Here is a 20,127-nt window from a genome sequence, read left to right on the forward strand (position 1 = left end):
CCCCAACTGGGATGCCTGCAGACATGGGATCCTCAGGACGCAGTCAAACCTGCATTAAATAACCCTGGATCACACTCTAGTGATCCTCCCCAATTATCTTCCAACTCCCGGTGTGGAGCAGGGGAAAAGTCTCAGCGTGATGTCTTGAGCTTCTTTCTTGTACTCGCCAGTCTCCCTTGTTAAAAGGGAGATAGCTGCCCAGTCGGTGCGGCTCGGTGGTTGAGCCTTGACCTATGAACCAGGAGGTCACGGTTTGATTCCCTGTCAGGGTACATGCTTGAGTTGTGAGCTCAATCCCCAGTAGGGGGAGTGCAGGAGGCAGCCAATTGATGATTCTCTCTCATCAGTGATGGTTTTTTTTTTTTTATCTCTCTCTCTCTGAAATCAATAAAAATGATTTACTGAGAGAGAGAGAGAGAGAGAGAGAGAGAGAGAGAGAGAGAGAGAGCAGGCTTCAGGCTCAGGGCCTTCAGTGGGCAATGGTACTTTGCCAGAATCAACAACATCCTCTGATCTTCACTACATTTATCGTTGGAATTACCTTTTACTTAGTAGAGGTAATGCTGTCTTCCATTTACTTTAGTGAAAGCTTTCTTTATAGTATTTTTTTAAGTCAAAACATGATTCAAATTTAAGTAAATAACAAGATAGGTGATACAGGACATAATAAAAGTGTGACTGGAATATGGAAAATATTTATGTTCTGTTTGCCAGCTGGGTTTCCACGTAATAGAAAAACAGAGAAGTAAAGTGGTTTTCCCAAGGTCACACGGCTTTGTACACCTGCTCTCTAGTCAGGAAGCTCCCCCAGCTTGGGCTTTTGGATCCATGGATGGAGTCTTAGAGCTATAAAACTCCAGCTACTTGGAAGTAAACAAATATATGCAGATTCAACGTGGCACGGTGGCTCAGTCGTTACTATTGCTCTATCCGGACCTCACACGCCTCTCTGGGCCTCAGTCTCCCTCTGCATAATGAGGTCAAGGTTTAGCCCCTGAGATCTCACAGGCCCTTCGAGTTCTGACAGTCAAGATCGGTGTTTCTCAAGTGTGATCCTGGACCGGCCAACATCATAATCCCAGCGGCCCTTCGGAACATGCAGATGCCTAGGTCTTGCCTCAGACCCACGGTCTCAGAATCTTGGTGAGGAGGGAGGTGTGGGAGTGTAAAATGGGGGCCTTGCCTGATCCTCGGTAATCCTGGTGCATAATTAAGTCCATGATCCACTAGCCCTGATGAGGGAGCCCTGGCTGTTCTCAGGAATACAGAGCAGAACAGGATGATGGCCAGCAGGGGGCAGCACAGTCCTGAGCTCTCCTACAACCAGCCAGCAGCTGTTCTCAGTTCACAGGCTAAGCTTAGGCGTAGGCTCCCAAGGAAGGAGTGCAATTTGTACAGACCTTCTGAAGTTCTCCAGGCACTTTATAAATAGACACCCCGCAAGGTACCCAAGAAGAAGAACCAAAGACATCCAAAGCAGGGCTCTGGGCAGAGGCCTCAGAGCTCCCCAGACCTCTGAGCCCTCAGCCCAGAAATCACTGCCATGCACCCGCCCCCTCCTCGGCCATCCGACTCCTCATCCCCGCTCTGAGGAGCCTGGACTTACCGCAGCCTCTCAGCAGCCTGATCCCGCTGTTCCAGGCCCTTGTCCAGTTTGGCCTTCAGGGTCTCATTCTCCTTCCGAAGCTGCTCACACAGGGTCTGAAGGGCAGAGGGGTAGATGAGGACAAGGGAAGGGGAGGGGTGCATCCCTAATCCATGCTGATGTTGGAGGACAGGAGAGGGGCTGGGCCCACCCATATCCTTTAAGCATCCTCATAAAGCCAGCCATGAGGATGCCCACACAAGAATCAGCCGAAGGGCCTTTTCCTTCTCCAAGGCAGAGAGCTCCATCTCCCCTCCTTCACTGCTGTTCCCTCAGCCTAGAACACTCTTCCCCACAGGCCTTCCCGATTTCTCCTCCTGCTTCAAGTTAGCCTAAACACCACCTCCTCGGAGAAGCCCTCCCCGATTTCTACATCCCAGTGAGTTAGGTCACCTCCATTATCCTTGCTCACAGCCCCCTGTTCTCGGTACTTGTGGCAATGAGAGCTGAAGAGCCATTTTTGTCCTAATTTTCTTAATATCCAACTCCAACCCACCCTCTCTAGTCTGTGAGCAACCTGAGGCCTGGGACCTCTCCCCATTCTCTTGTCCACTGCCAGATCCCAGCCCAGCTCAGGGTCTACACAGGCTGACACTTAACTCTGTTAAAGGAACGTACGACTGAATGACTGAATGGCCAAACGAATGAACAACCAGTAAAGATCTGAGACCTAGAGCCCTACAAGCTTAGTCGATTTGGGAAGTGGACGAGGCTTCCACGGTGGTCAAATGGCACGTCAGAAGACAGGGTATCCGGTCACCTCCTCAGGTGTGGCCCAGGCTTCCTCCGCCTCTGAGCCACAGTTCCCGCCCCTACAAAATGTGGGCAACTGCGCCTCCTCTGCCTCCTTCGCAGGGTCCCTCAGAGGACAAACAAGACCGAGAGAGGGCAAGCACCTTTGAACTGTCAGTCCCCCGATAATACCTGACGACCTGTGTTCTAAGAGCTTTGAGGTGAGGGCATATAAGATGGACAGCCAGACTCAGGGCATTACAGACGGGGAAGGGAGGGAGGTGCAGAATAGCAATGGTGCTGTGCCGTGTCGTACTGAGTACTCAATCTTTAACAAATACTGAGTGAGTACCTAACTGCGCCAGGCACATTAACAAATACTGAGTGAGCACCTAACTGCGCCAGGCACATTAACAAATACTGAGTGAGCACCTAACTGCGCCAGGCGCGTGGCTGGGTGCTCTTCCACTCACGGCATCATAGGAGCCTCACAGTGTCCTCAAAGCGACATAATTCATGTCTATTTTTAAAGTAGGTTAAGGCAGGTGAGTTAATTTGCATGAGGTTGAACAGCTGTTAAGAACCACCAGGGGGATTAAACTCCATCTGGCAGGCCCTAATCTGGCCTCTCCCCAAACTTCCCCTCTCCCCCCTTGCTGTGGTCATGTGACTATTTCTGGCCAAGGAAAGGTGAGTGGAAGTGATAAGGGTCTGTCCTGGGCTGGCCCATACACATTCTCTTGTCTCTCTTCCTGTGGCTGCCTCATAATCCAAAGGGCACAAGATGAAGGGGCCGCTAAGTAACTGAGGAGCAGAAATGAGGAGTCCCTACCACAGGGATTGAGGGAAAACTTTTGTTATCCTGAGGGATTTCAGAGTTGTTTGTTTCCCAGGAGAGACTTGGGAAGGCATCAAAGCCTGAACTGGGGATGGTCGGACATGAGAGGTCTGAGGCAGAGAACAGAAAACTACTGTAATTAGTTCCAATGTCTAGCAGAAGCCTTGCGTCATAGCTGGCCTTGAAAATCTTGTCGAGTAAACCAAGAAACAAATCCACAAATGAATGAAGAGGAACCGGATTAATTTGCCTCTACCCACAGGCGGGGCAAATACCCAGGATGCCACAGCCCTGGGTGGGGCCTCCAGGGAACAGAATGTCCTGCTCCTGGACACTAAGGGAAGGCCAGGGTGTGCTGTCCACCTTTCTAGGCTAGAGGGCTGTTCCCTCCAAGCTTCTGGGGAAATGCCCTGCGCACAAAGCAGCTGACGGAGGTGAGTTGTCACAAAGGTCACAGTCCATTGAAGGGGCTAACAGAGCTCACCTGTGAGTTCCTTAGTCCACTCACTCACTCACTCACTCATTCATTCATTTGCTCACCAAATGTGCATTAAGCACCTATTTAGTGCCAGGCACTGGGGTACAGTGATGCATATGACAGACACAGACAGTCTCTGCCCCTCCTGTGAGGCTTATATTCCAGCAGGAAGTACAAGGGAAAAAGCCACAAAGCAAATAAACCACCTAATGCAATAAAACTATTACAAACTATGTTAAGAGCTAAGAAGGAAATAAACAAGGGTCTGGTATAAAAAACAACAGAGGTAGACAGGACCCCCTTTGATGAGGCCAAAATGTTGACACTGAAAATTCTGTCACCCGTGCGATGCACCGGCTTCGCCTCCCCAGAGCTCAGTTTGACACCTCTAAGCCTTGCTGACATCTGAGAATCTCCCTCAGCCTGGCTCTCGGGCTCCAATCACTCCTCCAGCCTTGCCTCCCTTGTGCCCTCACCTGAGGGGGGTTGGGGGCCCTGCACTCTCCTTGGGGTCCTCTGCTCCCCACATCTCTCCTCACACTGTCTCCAGCCTGGATGCCCTTCTGCTCTTGTCAACCTAGGCCCTTCTTGAGGTCACACCTGGTAGACTTCTCGCCCATTAACTGGGCACGTGAGTGTTTGCTGCCACGAATGAGACCACTGACCAGTGACTGGAGTAGGAGGGCCCGGGAGGGAGGCAGGGGCCTTAAAGTTACAGCCCTGTCACTGAGGGGACAGGTGCTCAGGTCCTGAGCAGGTTCCCCAGGAGCCTCAGTTTTGCCATCTGTGAATCCTGCCCTACCCCCAAGCCCTCAAGGCTAAGACCCCCGGCCCAGTATGGCAGTCTGGTCATCATCAAATCCTAACAGTGACCACTTTTTGAGCACTTAAATGTTCTAGACTGGACTTCATTTATTACTCCCAGCAATCCCATGACCAGGCACTCCCAGCACCATGCTACTGAGAGGGACAGTGAGGGACAGAGAGGATAAGTGACTTGTCCAAGGTCATACAGCAATAGAGTCCCTACTGAAACCAAGGACCATATGGCTTCAAGGCCGGGGCTGGCCTAGAAGTCAATCTGGCTTCGTTCCCACGGCACGGGGAGGGTTATGAAAGGAAGCCTCCTCTACTGGGAGATAAGCTGGGATGGTGGTGGAGAGCATGGGCTTTGGAATATGACAGGTTGAGGTTCAAATCCCAAGTGCACCATCTACCAGCTGGGCAACCTGTGAAGTGGGGATAATGATGGCCCCCTTGCCTTGGACCCCTCCCTTTCCCCACCTGTCTGTCGGTGAAGAACAAGGCAGGGCTGTTCCTAGCCTGCCCACATCCATGACCCCTAACCATGAAATCTGCATTGCCCATCCCATATTTCCCAACTTCCTTCCTCTTCCTCACCCCTTCCCACAACTTCCTTACCCTGCTCACCACCCCAAACAAGAAGCCCAAAGTCAGCCCCCAATGGCAACGTCATTCTCCGAAGTCCCCCGAGTACCCTGGATTCCCAAGAAGAGCCAGAGGAGGAGGGAGGGGAAGCACACCTGCCCACCCCAGGTGACCCTCTCCCGGCCAGCCTCACCTGCAGGATGGAGGTGCGCTGCTCATTCTTGTGCACCTTGGAGGCCAGCCGGTTAAACTCGAGGGCCATGCGGCCCAGGTGGGTGAAGAGCTGGCTGTGGTCCGGCTCCTCGGCGCACACGCTCAGGGTGGTCTCCAGGCGCTGCAGGTGGAGCATCAGGTTGCTGTCCTCGTGGGGCAGGGGACCCAGCTCCTGGCGAGGAGGGGAACAGGGCCGTTCTTTACCAGGGTCTGAGTAGGCACTGTCAGCCATTCTCCTGCTTCCCCATTCCTCATGACTCAGTTTCCCCCTCTGATCCCAGCTCAGCCCAGGGAAATTCTCCAGTTACGCAGGTTCCCTGTCTGGGGCTGACTCACAGGGCAGGACCGGGACTCCCAGGCCAGCAGCTGGCTTACCAGCAGCAGAGCCACTTTCCTCCCACACTCTGGGCCTCCCCGAGTGCCTGGGGATGGATCGCTCATCTGCTGGGCTTGGGAATCCTCATCTACCAAATGTGCACACACCCGCTGCCTCCCTCCGAGCTCACAGGGTGCTCAGGAGGGTGAACTGCCACGTGAAGGCAGCAAGCCCAGGAAAGGGGTCTCACTCCATGCGCAGTACTGCTCCTGTGGCTTAGGGAGTCTTGCTAAGGCAGCTACACAGAGCAGAGCTGCCTGACTTCCATGTCTATTGTGTGTCTTCTGGGGAATAGCTGCAGCATTCATCAGCTTCTCAGAGGAACCAAGACTCAAGACAGGTTAAGAACCATAATCTAGATATTTCACAGAACCCAATCCAGTAGCATACCGTGGGCAAGGGAGTCCAATGTCAACAATCAATCAATCTTTCTCTCTCCATCTCTCCTGTGTCTAGAACATTCCTTCCGAAGACAGTGCCTTAGTTATGCCAACACTGTGCCTGAGGATTCAGAGTGGCCCCTTGTAGCTAACTGCTACCCTGCCAGGCATCTGAGACCCCACCGTCCCCACACACCTCCTATGGCTCCATTCCCAGTGTCCCCTCTGCTCATCCTTCCTGGCCTTGCCCACGTTTCCACTCTTCTAGCAGGCATCCCCTAAACATGGATGTTGCAGGATGGTAGAGCTATGGGGAGCCTCCGGGTTCAGGCTGGGAAACTAAGCTACAAGGAACAGGAACTTGCCCAGAGCCGCCCAGTGGCTCAGTGGCAGCACCAGGACTGGAACTGAGGCTTCCTGATGCTCAGTAAGTGCCCATGCAATACTGTTAGCACTTTATTCTAACAGGAGATAACGCGGCTTCTTGGACTCTGCATTCATCCTCCACTGCCTCTTTTCATAAAGGATTTGAGGTGGCAAAAGCTGCTCTAATTAAGGTCTATGAATTGCTTCATCCACTCATCTCCCCAACTAGCCTACAAGCTCCCAGAGGGCAGGGAGGCTGTCTTGTCTTGACTCAGCACAGACTAGGCACATGGTGGGGCTAAGGAGGAACTTATTAATGAGATAATGTTACTGGTCCAAGGTCATAGGGCAAATAGTTTCTGAGCAGGGGGTTCTTGCCGCCTCCACCAGTTTCTCAGAGCCCTCAGAGACAGAGCAGGGTAAAGGCACAGAAGTTCCCAGGAGACAAAACTCAGAACCTTTCTAACACTCAGCCTGCACAAAAGGGTAAACTGCTTGGCTAAGCTGCTCTGGGTCTCCCTGACCCTTTCTGTTCCACCTTCTAGGAGCCCACTGGCCCAGAGGCTGAGTCATAGTGTGTGGAGGTGCCCGGCATTCATGGAGACCAGCAGGGCTTTCACAATGATCGGGCGCCTGTGTGACCCAAGTAGGGGAAGTCACCAGCAAGGGATTTGCATGTTTGAGAAGCATCCCCTCCTCCGGCCCCCCACGGGTCCCCAATTGACTCCAGGGTGCCCAAGGGACCCTGTGCCTCTGACCCGGGGCCAGGTGACTGAAACAGAGAGGAGACATGGGATATGCCCGGGACCTGCCATCCACTCACCATCATGTTTCTGGTTTGGCCGCTGCTCTCGGGTGGAGAATTCTGCTCGTTGGGAACCACTTCAAATTCAGAGGAAGTGCCCTGTGCAGAAAGGGAGTTAGTTACAGGCTGCCTGAGAGAAAAAACACTCAACCCACAGCTGACAGCAGCAGGGAGGGGCAGGGAATGGAAGGACAAAAATCTCTTCTCACATCCAGTTCATCGCGGCAGCCCCTCCGTGCAGAGCTGAGCTCCCCGGGCGGTTACACATCAGTTCATGTGCGACCATGAAGCAGGATCCCAAGTCTGCCCACAACCCACTCACTGTGAGGTCCGAGCTTACAGGCCCTCTGTGACCAGTTTCCTCATCCGGAGAACAGGGATATTGGGCTAGCTGACCTTGAACCACCAGAACTTCAGGATCTTTTCTTTTTTTTAACTTGTACTTTTAAAATCTCTCCCACAGAGACTTAAAATGTTTTCATGAACTCCATTATGGTGAGAGAGTTATAACCCCTTTGGTCAGATAAGGAAACTGAAGGTACTTTGTTAGCTAATGCAAAAAGTAGGGGGTGAACCCAAGGCCTGCAAAACCAATGTTCCTATTACGGCCTCAGAGCTGTCTCCCAGGTCCAGGTGTCCCCTGACTGTTCGGATGGAGAACAGACAGCAGTCAGTGTGGCCACACAGAGGTGGTTCTGTGCCAGCCTTACCAAACCAGCTCCAGAAAACCCTATTCTCTCTCTCTCTTCCTCCCTCCCTTCCACTCTCTCTCTCTCTCAAATAAATAAATAAATAAATAAATAAATAGGAAAAATATCCTTGGGTGAGGGTTAACAACAAAGAATAGTGAAATCTGAGTCTGAACTTTGATGCTTTATGAATGGGGTCAGGAATCTGTTACATAATGTGAAAATTAAAAATTCAAAGACATTTCTATTAAAAAAAAAAAAAAAAGACTCCCAGCCTTTTTCTCATCTCTCAGCCACTCCAAGTGGAATGTACTGGTTGTGCAACCAACAGATAGGCCAATGGTCCCTCTGAACTAGTAACTGGCTCTGGGATTGCTATCAACCTGGTCTACAAAGTGGACTGCAGCCCTCCCTCGGAAAGGGCAGATGGATGGGAATGGACGGGAGGATCTCCACTCGCAGCTTCGGGATCTCTGCTCTGAGCCTCATGGCCACCAGGAAGCCAGCTCTGAATCTTGGCCGTGTCCTATAAAACCTCACGTTCACCTCTACATTTCCCCCACTGTCTGCGAGACCGTGGAAGATGCTCTTCTCACTTTGGACCTGATCTGTAGGATAAAGATGCTACAGGATACGATCCCTTGAGTCTCTTCCAGGCCTAGGACACCAAGCAAAACGTCTCGAGGCGACTCTTCGGCCCCTGAGGATGAGTTCTATGTCACATCCACCCGCTCTCCTAGCACTGTGTAGTAGGTAGATACATGCTTCACATTCTGCGACTTAGCATAAGGGAGGAACTTCCTAGCAAGTTTTAATTGTGACCTTCATTTAAAGATGGGGAAACTGAGACCCCAGAGAGATTGAGATCGGCCTGCCCTACATCACCCAGCAAGTCAGAACCTAGGCTTCCAGACGCCAACCCTCTCTCTTCATGTCCTTGTATCTGCCAAAGGGACCTCGAAGTCCAGGCAGCTTTCAGCCAGGACTCCAAATGCAACTTACACTGGATGGAGGTTTTTGGACTGGTTCGGGCTTGTCACTGGGGGGTGCAGGGTCAGTAGGGGGTGCTGGGACATTTGCATCCTTTCCTGAAGAATGGAGAAAACACAGATGAGCAGTAGGGAAAGGGGAAAGCCCAGACACCGCCCCCTCCAGGACAGTCCTGGCCAGAAGACGTCTCCGAGTTCCCTCCATGAGTCTGGGAAAATGGGAGGTGGTCCCACCAGGCCCAGGGACCGGCCCTGGAATAGCGGAGACAGAACTTGGGCAGAGAGACCAACTTCCCTGGACTTGCTGGCCACTGCTTTCTGCTCCCCTAGACCTGCCTCAATAATGACAGGATGATGATTAACAAGTAACAAAGCGTTTTTATATGTATTATCTCAGCCAATTTTCATGGCGGCTCCAAATTCCCATTTTAAAGGTAAGGACACTGAGGCATGGAAAAGTCACAGAGCCAGTGATTGAAAAACCAGGACTCACACTTGGCTCCCCACCCCCCGGCCTTCTGGGGCTCCTGCCATAGGGAGTCCCGTAAGGGTAGCTGCACATCTCACCCTGGGGATGGGCCCAGCACCAATCTGGGACTCAGCAAACATTGCTGAAGGGACAAGGAGAGACTAGAAACACCCACTGATGGGCACAGTGGACTCTGAGGTCATCACTTTCCTCTATGTGTCCATTCAGCCCATGTAACCGCCAGCCAAAAGGAAGGCTGGCACGCTGGCCTGGGCTGGTGCAGTAAGTGGGGCTGCAGCAGGAGGCCTCTGAGCCCCACAGGTGGAGACCTTTCCCCGCTGGCCCCAGACCTTGTCCTGGCCCCAGAGACATGCCAGAGGAAGGCATGGTGACCACATGCAGGACTTGAACCTGTAGTCGCAGTCAGCACTTTCTAGCGATAGGTAACATAAGTAACCTTACATCTGACATACTCTGCAGCAGGCTGATAGGCAAGGCCAGGTTCTTCCATGGGCCTCAGCTTCCCCAGCTTTAAAATGGAAGGAGAGAGGCCAGACCAGAGAGCTACTGACTCATGTGCCAACTCTGAGTGACCTGAAGTAGATGCCTGGCGCGCTCGGCCTGGTACATAGCAGCTGCTCATTAAATATTTGCTGCATAAATATGCTGATCTTTATCTGATAAAGATCTTGAGGCCATATCTCGGGTACAGTGGATTGCTGTGATCCATAACTGATGTCTGCGAGGGCCTTGGGAGTGCAGCGTCCCATCCAAAACATGACTGGAAGGATGGCCTGTGGCCCAAGGGTAAGTGGAGGAGATGTGGACTTCTAAACAGGAAGGGGTCCACTGTTGAGGGTTTTGGGAGCTGGGAGTTACAAGGAAAGGCAGAGGACAAGCTGGTGCCCTTGGACCTGTGAGCTCAGGCAGGTGGTCGAAGGAAGTCAAAGTGGGAGACGGTGGTGGGAGCAGCTGCCTGTCCTTGCCCAGCTCACTGTCCTGGACCAGTGCTTCTGCCTTCTGCCGCAGCCTGGATGCTTCCATCTGGGACTCTTCCAAAAGCTCCCCTGGAAAGAACGGGGAAAGGAGGAGCAAGAGGAATTACTCAGCACTGTACGCGGTTCTCCACCCTGTGCCCCTAAACCTGCTTCGGCCTGGCTTTGGATGCTCCAGGCCCTGGACTTTACTGCCACCATTGCCTTATGGGTTGAGTGGGACGAACATCATTCCAGCCCACAGAGACAGGCCCTAGGGAAGAGGGCCCTGCAATCAGGGAAGAGGTGGAGGGGAATCTAGGACAAACTCCTGGCCCCTGGTTCCCTCTTCCTGCTCCATCCCGCCACAGCTGGCTGGGACTCCACAAAAAGTCAGGGCTCTCTTAAACCTACCATCATGGCACCCAGGGGCCACCCACAGCCTGCACCCACAGTCAGGGGCAGTCTTAAGGGACGAGCCCCTTGATAATGCCAGTTACCCTCTAGGCCTCAGTCGTCCTTCTCCCACAGGTGGAGAAGAGGCAACTCTACTCCTCGTTCCCCAATCTGCCATTGTAAGCAACGGTCTGTGAAGCAAGGAGAAAGCATTTGGAAAATTGGGGAACTGAGCTCGCCCCCAAAGCCTAAGACCAGCGAAGGTGGCAGCAAGGCAAAGGAGTAGTTGTAGGAGTGTGGAGGACAGAGAGACCCCTCTGCGGGGAAATCACGGAATGTCGTGGAGGAGGAGGTGGCATCTGAGCTGGGTGCTGATGGATGGGGATGACAGTCATGCAAGGCAAGTGGAGCTCCTTGGCAGTGGGAACAGCTTGAGCAAAAGCCAGGAAAAGAGAAATCAAGGGACCTACTCCCATCTGCTTCAAGCCAAGCTTGGCTCCCTGCTCCAACACCTGGGGACTGAGCCCTGGTTGCCCAGATGATGCCAGCTCCCCCTTCGCTGGTGTTCTGGAAAATAAGGCCACTCTGTTTCCACATCCACAAAATGGGCCTTCTAGCTCCCTCTCCCTAACCCCACACCTCTTTCTCAGCCCCTCAGGGTATTCTGAGTCCTGTCACCATGGCTCTTGGGTGCTGGGGACTCAGGGCTATGGAAGTGCATAAAGACACAGCTGGGGGCAGGAGCCAGCGCAGGGCCGGGAAGGGCAGAGGGATGACATGGGTGGAGGCATATGCCAGCTGGCACTGCAGGCTACAGGGAGATGGCTTGCAGGGAGAGTGCAGCGTCTGCTTTACCTAACATCTTTATCCCTTGCATTTTTTCCTTTAGTCGGGAATTCTCCTCCACTAGGCGCTCAAAAGCTGTGGACGCCTCTCCCGGAGGGACGCTGCCCCCAGGGTCGTAGATCCGGTACGGTCCTCTCCCTTCCATGAGGGTGGCTCAGCCCCTGCTGGGGTGCCCGCCTGGCTGTAAGGACAACAGCAGGAAATCAGGGGGCTGGCCAGGCCATTGAGGTGCCCCAGAAGGCAGTCCCCATAACCCAGAAGAGAACATAGCACTTCGACTGGTCTGGCCACAGCATAACAGAGCAAGACAGTCACCTCCTTTGATCTGGATGCTCTGCCTCTATTAATGCAACCTAAGAATGGCATCAGTTTCTTTCAGTGGCCTCACTACACTCACTGCTGGTTCCTTTGCAACAGCAATCAACTATGAAGTACAATGTGTATGGAGTATAAGAAAGCACTAGACTTAGAGTAAAGATACTTGAATTCATGTCCTATTGGTGGGGTCCAGGAGGCCAGGGTCCCTGCATCACAGCATCCCAGAACCCAGCACAGTATCCTATATAATAAACGGCTAACATGTAAATAGACCGAATGGCAGAACAAATGAACAACCAAACAACTGGTCACTATGACAAGCGCTGACCACTAGGGGGTGTGTGCACGGAACTTGGTGGGCATCAACAGCAGGAGGCAGAGTGTGGAACATGGCGGGTGTGGGCTGTGTGGGATGGTGGAGCAGGTGAGTGGGGACACCAGACCAAGGTGGGGTGCAGGTTGCTGTCATTGGGGTGAGCCTCTGGTAGTTACTGAAAAGTCTTTGCTCCTGTGTGCCACGGTCCCACCCAGCACTTGCACCTGCTGCTGGCGCCAGAGCCTGGCGCCAGCCCCTATCACCTCTCAAGGCTTCTCCACCTCCCCCTGCTCCTAAGGGGCAATCAGGGCAGCAGCCACTGCTTGCACCCGCTGCTGGCACCAGCCCCAATCACTCCATGCTGTCAGCGGGTGCGAGTGAGGCCAGTGCCATCAGGGAGCAGGGCTGCTGGCAGACAGGGGACTGGGGGCCACGGCGGGAGGGGACAGGTTGGGGCTCGGAGGATAGGCCGAGACCTGCCCCTGTGCCCACTGCAGCCTTGCAGAATACAGTTCCTTTCAAGGTGCACGAACTCATGCACTGGGCTCCTAGTTAGCTATAAAAGAGCGCCCAATAAACACTAAGTAAATAAGTGGTCTAACCATTAACTCACTATGAAATCATGGGCAGTCCCTTCCCCTCCCTGCAGAGGGGAAATGAAAGTTGTTCACTAAATTAGGACTTTATAGTGAAATGCTTATGCCCTAACAGATAAGCCAGTCAATCCAATCCCAAGTTCCATTTATATGTATGTCATCTTTTTTAAAAAGAAAGAAGAAAAAACCCTGACTAATATTTAATATACTAGTTGACACTGTCACTCTCCTCCTTTAGTCTCATATCATGCATGGTCTGTCCCTTCCATTTCTACTGAACAGATGAATTTTCCACCAAACCACTAACTACTTGCTCAGTGTTTCACATTTATCTGTTCAATTTCATCTGCTTTCTTTCATTTGAAACTTCTCTGAGAAGTGATTTTAGACTCCTAGTTCTGTGACTTAGTAGAGAAACTTCGTTCTTGCATTTGTTCATTCATTCAGCAATTATTTATTGAGCACCTACTCCTTGCCAGGTACTAGTTTGGGAAATTATCAGCTAACAAAACAGACAAAAATCCCTTATGCAGCTTACATTCTAGTGGCGGATGTGATAGATAGATGGATAGATAGATAGATAGATAGATGATGGACAGACAGACAGACACAGTATTAGGAGTGATGAAAATATCAAAATATCTATGGACAAAATTTAAACAGGAAGCACGAGGCAGGGACTTTAATTGTACACGGAACTGTCAGGAAAAGCCTCACAGAGAAGGGGTTATTTTAGCAAACATCTGAAGGAGGAGAGGGAACTAGCTATGCAGACAGATATCTGGGGGAAGAATACTCCAGGCAGACAGAACAGTGAGTGCAAAGGCTCTGAGGCTGAAAAACGGATCCAGCCTCCAGACCTACAAAGAGCTTCCCAACACTAAGGAGTTCCAAAGGCCTCCACTGGGACCGCAGAAGGACTTGGGGCCCTGAAACCTCCCTCCCAAGATCACCATCCCCACAGTGATCCCCGAAAGAAGAGTGAAAAGGGACTAATGATAACCACCATCCATGAATCCTCTACACACCAGGCATTGAACGCCTCAGGTGCACTATCTCAGGTAAGCTGCAAATGACCCTAAGATACATACTAACTTGTCCTCATGTTATAAGAGAGCCAGGATTACATGGCCAGCAGGTGACAGGGGAGATGAAAAGCCAGCTCTGCCTAAGAAAGCCCAGTTGCCCCCTGCTACACTTGAGCAGCTCCCCAAAGGCTCTGGCCAGAGGAGTTCAAGCCATACTGTAGGGTAACATGGGGCTCTTAGGTACCCTCTGGGCAGTGTCCCCAGCCTTGAAGCATAAGAAATAACAAGGATTTTGGCCAGAGGGTCCACATTGCCATAGGTCAGAACGAAAAATAAAGTTCTGGTGAGCAGAACCCCTCCCCGAAAGCCTGACAAACAGAGAAGACGAACACACCCACGCCGTTCTCGAGGCACCCACGCCCTGCTGGGCCCCACAGGGGCAGAGGACAGCAGCCTGCCCACCCCACACAAAAGCCATCACTCAGCTTGGAGGTGGGGGGAGGGGGCTTGTTTTCAAGCTGAAAGGTCAATACTACACAGTAGAACAAGAAAGCCCTGAAATGTTCACTGAATTAAGAGGCAGTGTGGGTAAAGCACTAAAGCAATGACTGGCACAGAGCACGGTACTCAGAAATGTTGGTAGCTGTGTGAGGGAGGGAGGGGGGACTTCCTTGATGCTCCCCTTCCTCTTCATGTGCTGCTCTAGCAAAACCTACGGACCAGCGTGGAATGTATCTGAGTGCCATAAGCATTCGCACATTTGGCAGAGAACTCCCTGTTTTCACAGGTCTGGCACTTGGAAGGTGAGCCATGCTTGACAGCTGAATGAAGTTCACCAAGGGGAAGGCTGAGAGCTGGAAAGGACTTGTAGCCACCTCTGGTGATAAGGGGCGGCAGGAGTCCTGGTTCCTGCTCACCACCCCGCGCCCACCCAGAATGGGACTGACAGATGACTTTACGTGATAATTTGGGTATGCTTTTTGCTTCACATCTGGCTTTCCCAATAGATCAGAAGCTCCAGGAGAGCCGGGCTGAGTCCATCTTGTCCACCAAGGTATCTTCAGAGTGGTCCAGAAGAAAGCCTCAATACATCTCTAATCAGGTGTGGGGGAGCCCCTGCCCCTGCTTCCTGAGAGGCCATTTGCAAACATCCAAGAGCCTGACCGTGACCCACTGACCAGAGGCACTCTGAGCAACCATACACTTGTAGAATCAGGGCTGGCACGGCCGTGCTCCGTTAGAGATGCCCAGATGTAGGGCCAGGCGGCACGGCATGATGCAAGATAGAGGAACTGAAAGCCCATCTCCACATCCTGCAAACCACACAATGCTCAGGCTCTTCCTCGGCACTGGGGGTTGACAGGGAAGGAGGTTCAGGAGAAGCCAAAGAGGGTCAGGCAGCACCATTCTCCCCACCTCCAGCCTCAGCAGGGAGAAGAACAGGCAGAGGGTGGATGAAGAAAAGCGAAAGGGCCTCCTGTGAGAAACCCTCTCTGGAGGTCAGAAGAGCCACCCAAGGGAGGGCCTGGGCTTCTGGAGGAAAGACAAAGAGGAAAATGGGGAATTTCCACGGCCTGCTGACCTCACGCCCAGATGGTCGTCAGCAGTTCCAGGATGCTGCTGGGCAGAAAGGAATCTCCTCCTGGCCAGGGTGGTTTTTTCACCCTTTCCTGGAGAGAGGATCATTCCCAGGATGACGGAGCTGCACAGGAATCTCCAAGGGCAATGAGGCCAGGCCCAGACCGAGACCATTCCCAGGCGTCCAGGGGCTCTCTGGATGAGAGGCGGCTTTACACTCTCTTGCCCGCCAGGCTGGCAGCATGTGGGGTCACAGATCCCACCCCTCGCCTGGGGCAGTGCGGGAGCTCAGTGCCTAGGGTCCTAGGGCCCTCCGACTCTCCCTCATGATATGAAGGCCACCAGTCAGGGCCAGAGCACGAAGACCAAAGTCACCAAAAGTCAGGACGGGGCTGGAACCCAGCCTGCCCACTGCCCTCTGCTCTCTCCAGCCTGCCCACTGCCCGCCTGCATCCCCCCTCCCCCCCACACACACCCCTCCTCCATTACTGGGATCCCACTGCAAGGAGAGGCCCCACCCTATGTTCTTGCGGGGTCTGGCCCTGACCCCATATCCACCTGGGCCTTGTTCCGGCAGCTACAGATCAGCAGAGGGACACCAACCCGCCCTCCAAAAACAGAAACAGACGGTAGTGAAGAGGCAGCCAGCTCGGACCTTCTTCCAAAACAAAACCTCAGCTGGGGCAGGGGGTGGGGTGGGGGTGCCCACTGGAACCTGAGAGACCAGTTTAGGGGCAGAAAAGGGCCTAGAGTCTAGAGCAGGGGTGGGCAAACTTTTTGACTCGAGGGCCACAATGGGTTCTTAAACTGGACCGGAGGGCCGGAACAAAAGCATGGATGGAGTGTTTGTGTGAACTAATATAAATTCAAAGTAAACATCATTACATAAAAGGGTACGGTCTTTTTTTTTTTTTTTTTTTAGTTTTATTCATTTCAAACGGGCCGGATGCGGCCCACGGCCGTAGTTTGCCCACGGCTGGGCTGGACAGACAGGCCAGGCAGGGACCACAGAGTGAAGATGTAAAATGATGCTATTGAGACAGGAGGAGTCACCGCCCCCCCCAAAAAGAGGAGGTGGCAGGGTGACAGGCAGCAGCTAAGGAAGTGTGAGGGGGTGGGAGCACGGGTCCAGATCACAGCCTCCACCCAGGAAGAAGAGGGTTGAAAAAGGTGAGATTCGGATTTAAATTTACACCCCAGCTTCTGCCCTGAAGTGCTTCCGTCCATCTGAGATTGTCGTGTGCTGTCACCGGGAGGAGGGCTCTCGGGCCCCCCAAACGATGAAAATTTGCACACCAGTAACATCTGCAAAATACCTGGTAGTTCCCCAAGCACTGTTTTTCCCTCTGATTGCCACACAGCCTTGGGAGGAAGGCAGGGCTGATGCTCACAGATGAGGAAACTGAGGCCCACCTGGGGATGTAATCGGCCGATCTATTGCTGCTGGGAACTGGCTGCATCCTGGGGCCAGCTATACCCTACAGCGGGGGGGGGGGGGGGGGGGGGCGGGGGCGGGGGGGCAAAGCGGGGCGGGAAGGTCCCTGAAGCTCTCCCTGTCCCAGAGGGAAAAGTCCAGGCAGATCTCAGGTATTTTGAGATGGAAGGTCACAGTGGCCAACGGACAACTACCAGGCAGCTTGACCAGAAGCGGCAGGGGCTTCCAGGGATGCTGGTGGGTGGAGGTGACAGAGATGTGAAGCAGAGGGGTCCCCAGGGAGGAAGGCACAGGACAGAAAGCCAGAGGGTCCTAGCGTCTACTCAACTACTCCTGGCCATGGGCAAACCTGCCCACTCTCGGCACCTTAGTTCCCTGGTGTGCACAGGGAGGAGCCTGCACTAGAGAGAAGCTGGGGGATGGCTTAAAGCTGAGGACTGACTGAGGCCCAGCAGCAAGTCACAGAAAGAGAGGGGACCCAGCACACTGGAGATAATACAGCCTGGGAGTCAGGAAGAAAGGGTCCAAATAGGGTGGAGCAGGTGAAGCATGCAGGGTGCAGTGCTGAAGCGGCACTCACATGCAAGCACGTGACCCTGAGTGCCTCAGGTGCTGCACCTGGGGCCACACCTGCCCTTGCCTCACCCCAGTTCCAGCTCTGTCCACCCCTGCAGGCTGAGTGATACCAAACCAGTCCCTCACCTCTTCTAAGCCTCAGCTGCCTCATCTGCAAAAACCCTATATAATAAAAGCAAAGTATGCAAATTGTCCCCTCGACTGGGAGTTATCTGGGAGTTTGACCAGGGGGCGGGGCCGACCCGGCCAGTAGCCAGCAGTGGCTAGGGGCCCTACCAGTGCACAAATTTTGTGCACTGTGTCTCTAGTAGGAATAATAATAGAAGTAGCTGGTATCAGATTAAAAACATTAAATGAAGCAATATGTGTACAGTTGGGAGTTCTCATTTCATACTTCCTCATTTGGTTAATGCAACAAGAAATGTACTCATTTTATAATAAAATTTCTGAAATAGTTATAATGTGTTTATAGCACTTAGCTAAGTACCTGGTACATAGTAGGTTCTTGGTACCCATAACTGTGCCCAGCTGTTTTAAGGGCCAAGTCTCCCCCAACCCCATTTAATCCTTCTTTTAACAAGTTTTAAGGTTCCACTGTAGGCTCTATAAGCTAGGTCGTGGCATCTACTCAATGTCTGGTGACTGCAAATAACCATTAAGCAGGGACACTGGCACAATACCACAGCCAGTGAAGATGTAGGTAGAAGCAGCCATGGAGCAGGGTACCACACTCATGCAAGACTGAGAATCATCTGAGCCTCATTCTCCTCAACTGTAAATGGAAATGTCCTTCAATTCCCCCCAAAGATGAGAGGGACTGAGGTGTCCTAAAAGCATCTTGCCAACGAAAGCAAAAATCTTTCCCTGCCCATTTCACGGTCAGGGACACTGTGGTCCCAGGCCCATCCATCAGAGAGCTGGCTGTGCCCTCTTGATGACTGTCAGCAAAGACACAGCACCTACTTTTGATGGTGTGTACTCAGGGAGCCCACCCTGGCATCCTTGCCAGTGAGGAGCCAAGGACTTAATAAGTCTTTGCAACCAATTCAGCAATCAAGAGGCTGCAGGCATCGGGTGCAATATGAGGAGCCAGGGCTCAGAAATCATGGGATGTAGTCAAGGGATATCAGGGCAAACATCTTCCCCTCACTGGGCTTCAGTTTGCAACAATAGCAATACCATCGTGGGGGGACTAGACAATCTTTAAGGGCCCTTCTAATTCTAACAGTCCAGAACTTGCAATGTGTTATCACCCCTTTCTATGACCTTATGGCCTTGAGAAGGCTACTCTCTGCAGCCCCAATTCCTCCTAACACCCAAGTGGATTTCCCTGACCCATGAGCCCTCCCACAAGTGCTATGGAGGTGGGGGGTGCTGTCGCCTCCCCAAGAGCAGTCAGAAACTCCCAGATAATGTCTGCAGCCCTTCACAAGGTCCTACCCTCCTGCTGTGTCCTTCTTCCTTCCCTTCCCTCCTGTCCCCTCCTCTGACTCACCCACAGAGGGAACTTCCACTCAGCCTGCAAGACCTAGGCTCCACACCACCAGCCTGGAGACAGGGGGGTAGATCAGGGCCATCAGCCAGCTGGAATCACTGCAAAAGAAGACTAAGGAGCACCTACCTAAAGCTGGGAGCGGGCCTGACCGTTGTGAAGTGCTCCCATATGCCAGGCCATGGGCTGTGCCATGAAGCACATTGGCTCACTTTTCCCTCCCACACAGAGATAAAAATTATTATCCCTGGGTTCCAGCAAGGAAACCAATCCTCTCGGCTAGGTAGCATTATTCCTATTTTTCAGATCAGAAACAGACTCAGATTGGTTAAGTAACTTGCCTAAGGACACACAGCCGGTTAGTGGCAGGACAAAGAATCCAGTCTCGATCCTATACCCATGCCCTTCCCACCGGCCTGCACTGCCCCAGAGGCAACTGACTGAACCTCAGAGGGAGGAAACCAGTCCTGCTGTTGGCTATCTGGAACATGGCCCCAGGTTCCCAGCGCTGCCTGTGTGGCTATAACCTTGCATGCAATCAGATCCCAGGCTGCCCTTCATCACCAGCACTCACCAGGGCTTAGGTCTCGGGCTGGAAGGAAGCTCAGGGGAAATTCAGTCCCGTGCTTGTCCAGTGCCTAGGGGAGGGGGCGGAGGGACTGCCATTGATCACCTTTAGTGACCCAGACTTCCTTCCCAAGGAGCCTCCCCTCAGCGGCCAGCACTGGCTGCAGTCGGCTACTCCCAGTTCTGCTTCCACCAGCCCTTGCTCTGCCTCTGGGGTCCCTGGAATAAGGAACAAGATGCCTGCCTCTCTTCTCCATTTCAGCCCTGAAGAGATCTGGACCCTGATGCTTTCTCTTGAAGCTGATCAGCCCCTGTGCCCTCCATGGTTTCTCACAGGGACTGGCTTCCAGACCCCTCCCCATCCACTCCCCTCAACCCCCACCTCCTGTGCGCTGCTTGTAGCTGGTCCTGAAATGGAACACAGGCTCCAGGTGTGGTTTGCCTGACCAAACAGAGAAACTTTCTCCTCCACCCTTTTATATATTATGTTTCTACTGATCTCACCTAATAAATATTTGTTTTTCTTACAGCTGGGTCACCCACAGTAACTCATGCCCTTTCTCAATGATGTCAACATTGAGACTGCTGTTTGCTTGACTGCTGAGAACAAAGTTCTCTTGTAGAAGAGTACGCCTG

General features: G+C 52.7%; 1 protein-coding gene across 15 annotated transcripts in view; it reads right to left on the reverse strand.

Annotated features, from left to right (window-relative positions):
* TNIP1 (TNFAIP3 interacting protein 1) overlaps positions 1–20,127 on the reverse strand; it is a 53,377-nt gene that overhangs the window by 17,046 nt on the left and 16,204 nt on the right. For 10 of the 15 annotated variants that reach the window (XM_059698934.1, XM_059698933.1, XM_059698936.1 and 7 more), the window contains 5 exons: positions 10,284–10,436; positions 8,914–8,999; positions 7,241–7,321; positions 5,276–5,467; positions 1,607–1,701 (listed from right to left, as the gene is read on the reverse strand). In XM_059698934.1, the coding sequence (XP_059554917.1) occupies positions 1,607–1,701; positions 5,276–5,467; positions 7,241–7,321; positions 8,914–8,999; positions 10,284–10,413 (584 nt within the window). In that variant the 5' untranslated portion in view covers positions 10,414–10,436. Of the gene's footprint in view, positions 1–1,606; positions 1,702–5,275; positions 5,468–7,240; positions 7,322–8,913; positions 9,000–10,283; positions 10,437–11,209; positions 11,307–11,594; positions 11,767–20,127 lie in introns of those variants that run through there. The other 5 variants (XM_059698927.1, XM_059698937.1, XM_059698926.1 and 2 more) reach the window with 2 other exon arrangements.

The sequence above is a fragment of the Myotis daubentonii genome, chromosome 5, assembly GCF_963259705.1.
Source record: "Myotis daubentonii chromosome 5, mMyoDau2.1, whole genome shotgun sequence".
In the NCBI taxonomy this organism is placed as follows: Eukaryota; Metazoa; Chordata; class Mammalia; order Chiroptera; family Vespertilionidae; genus Myotis; species Myotis daubentonii.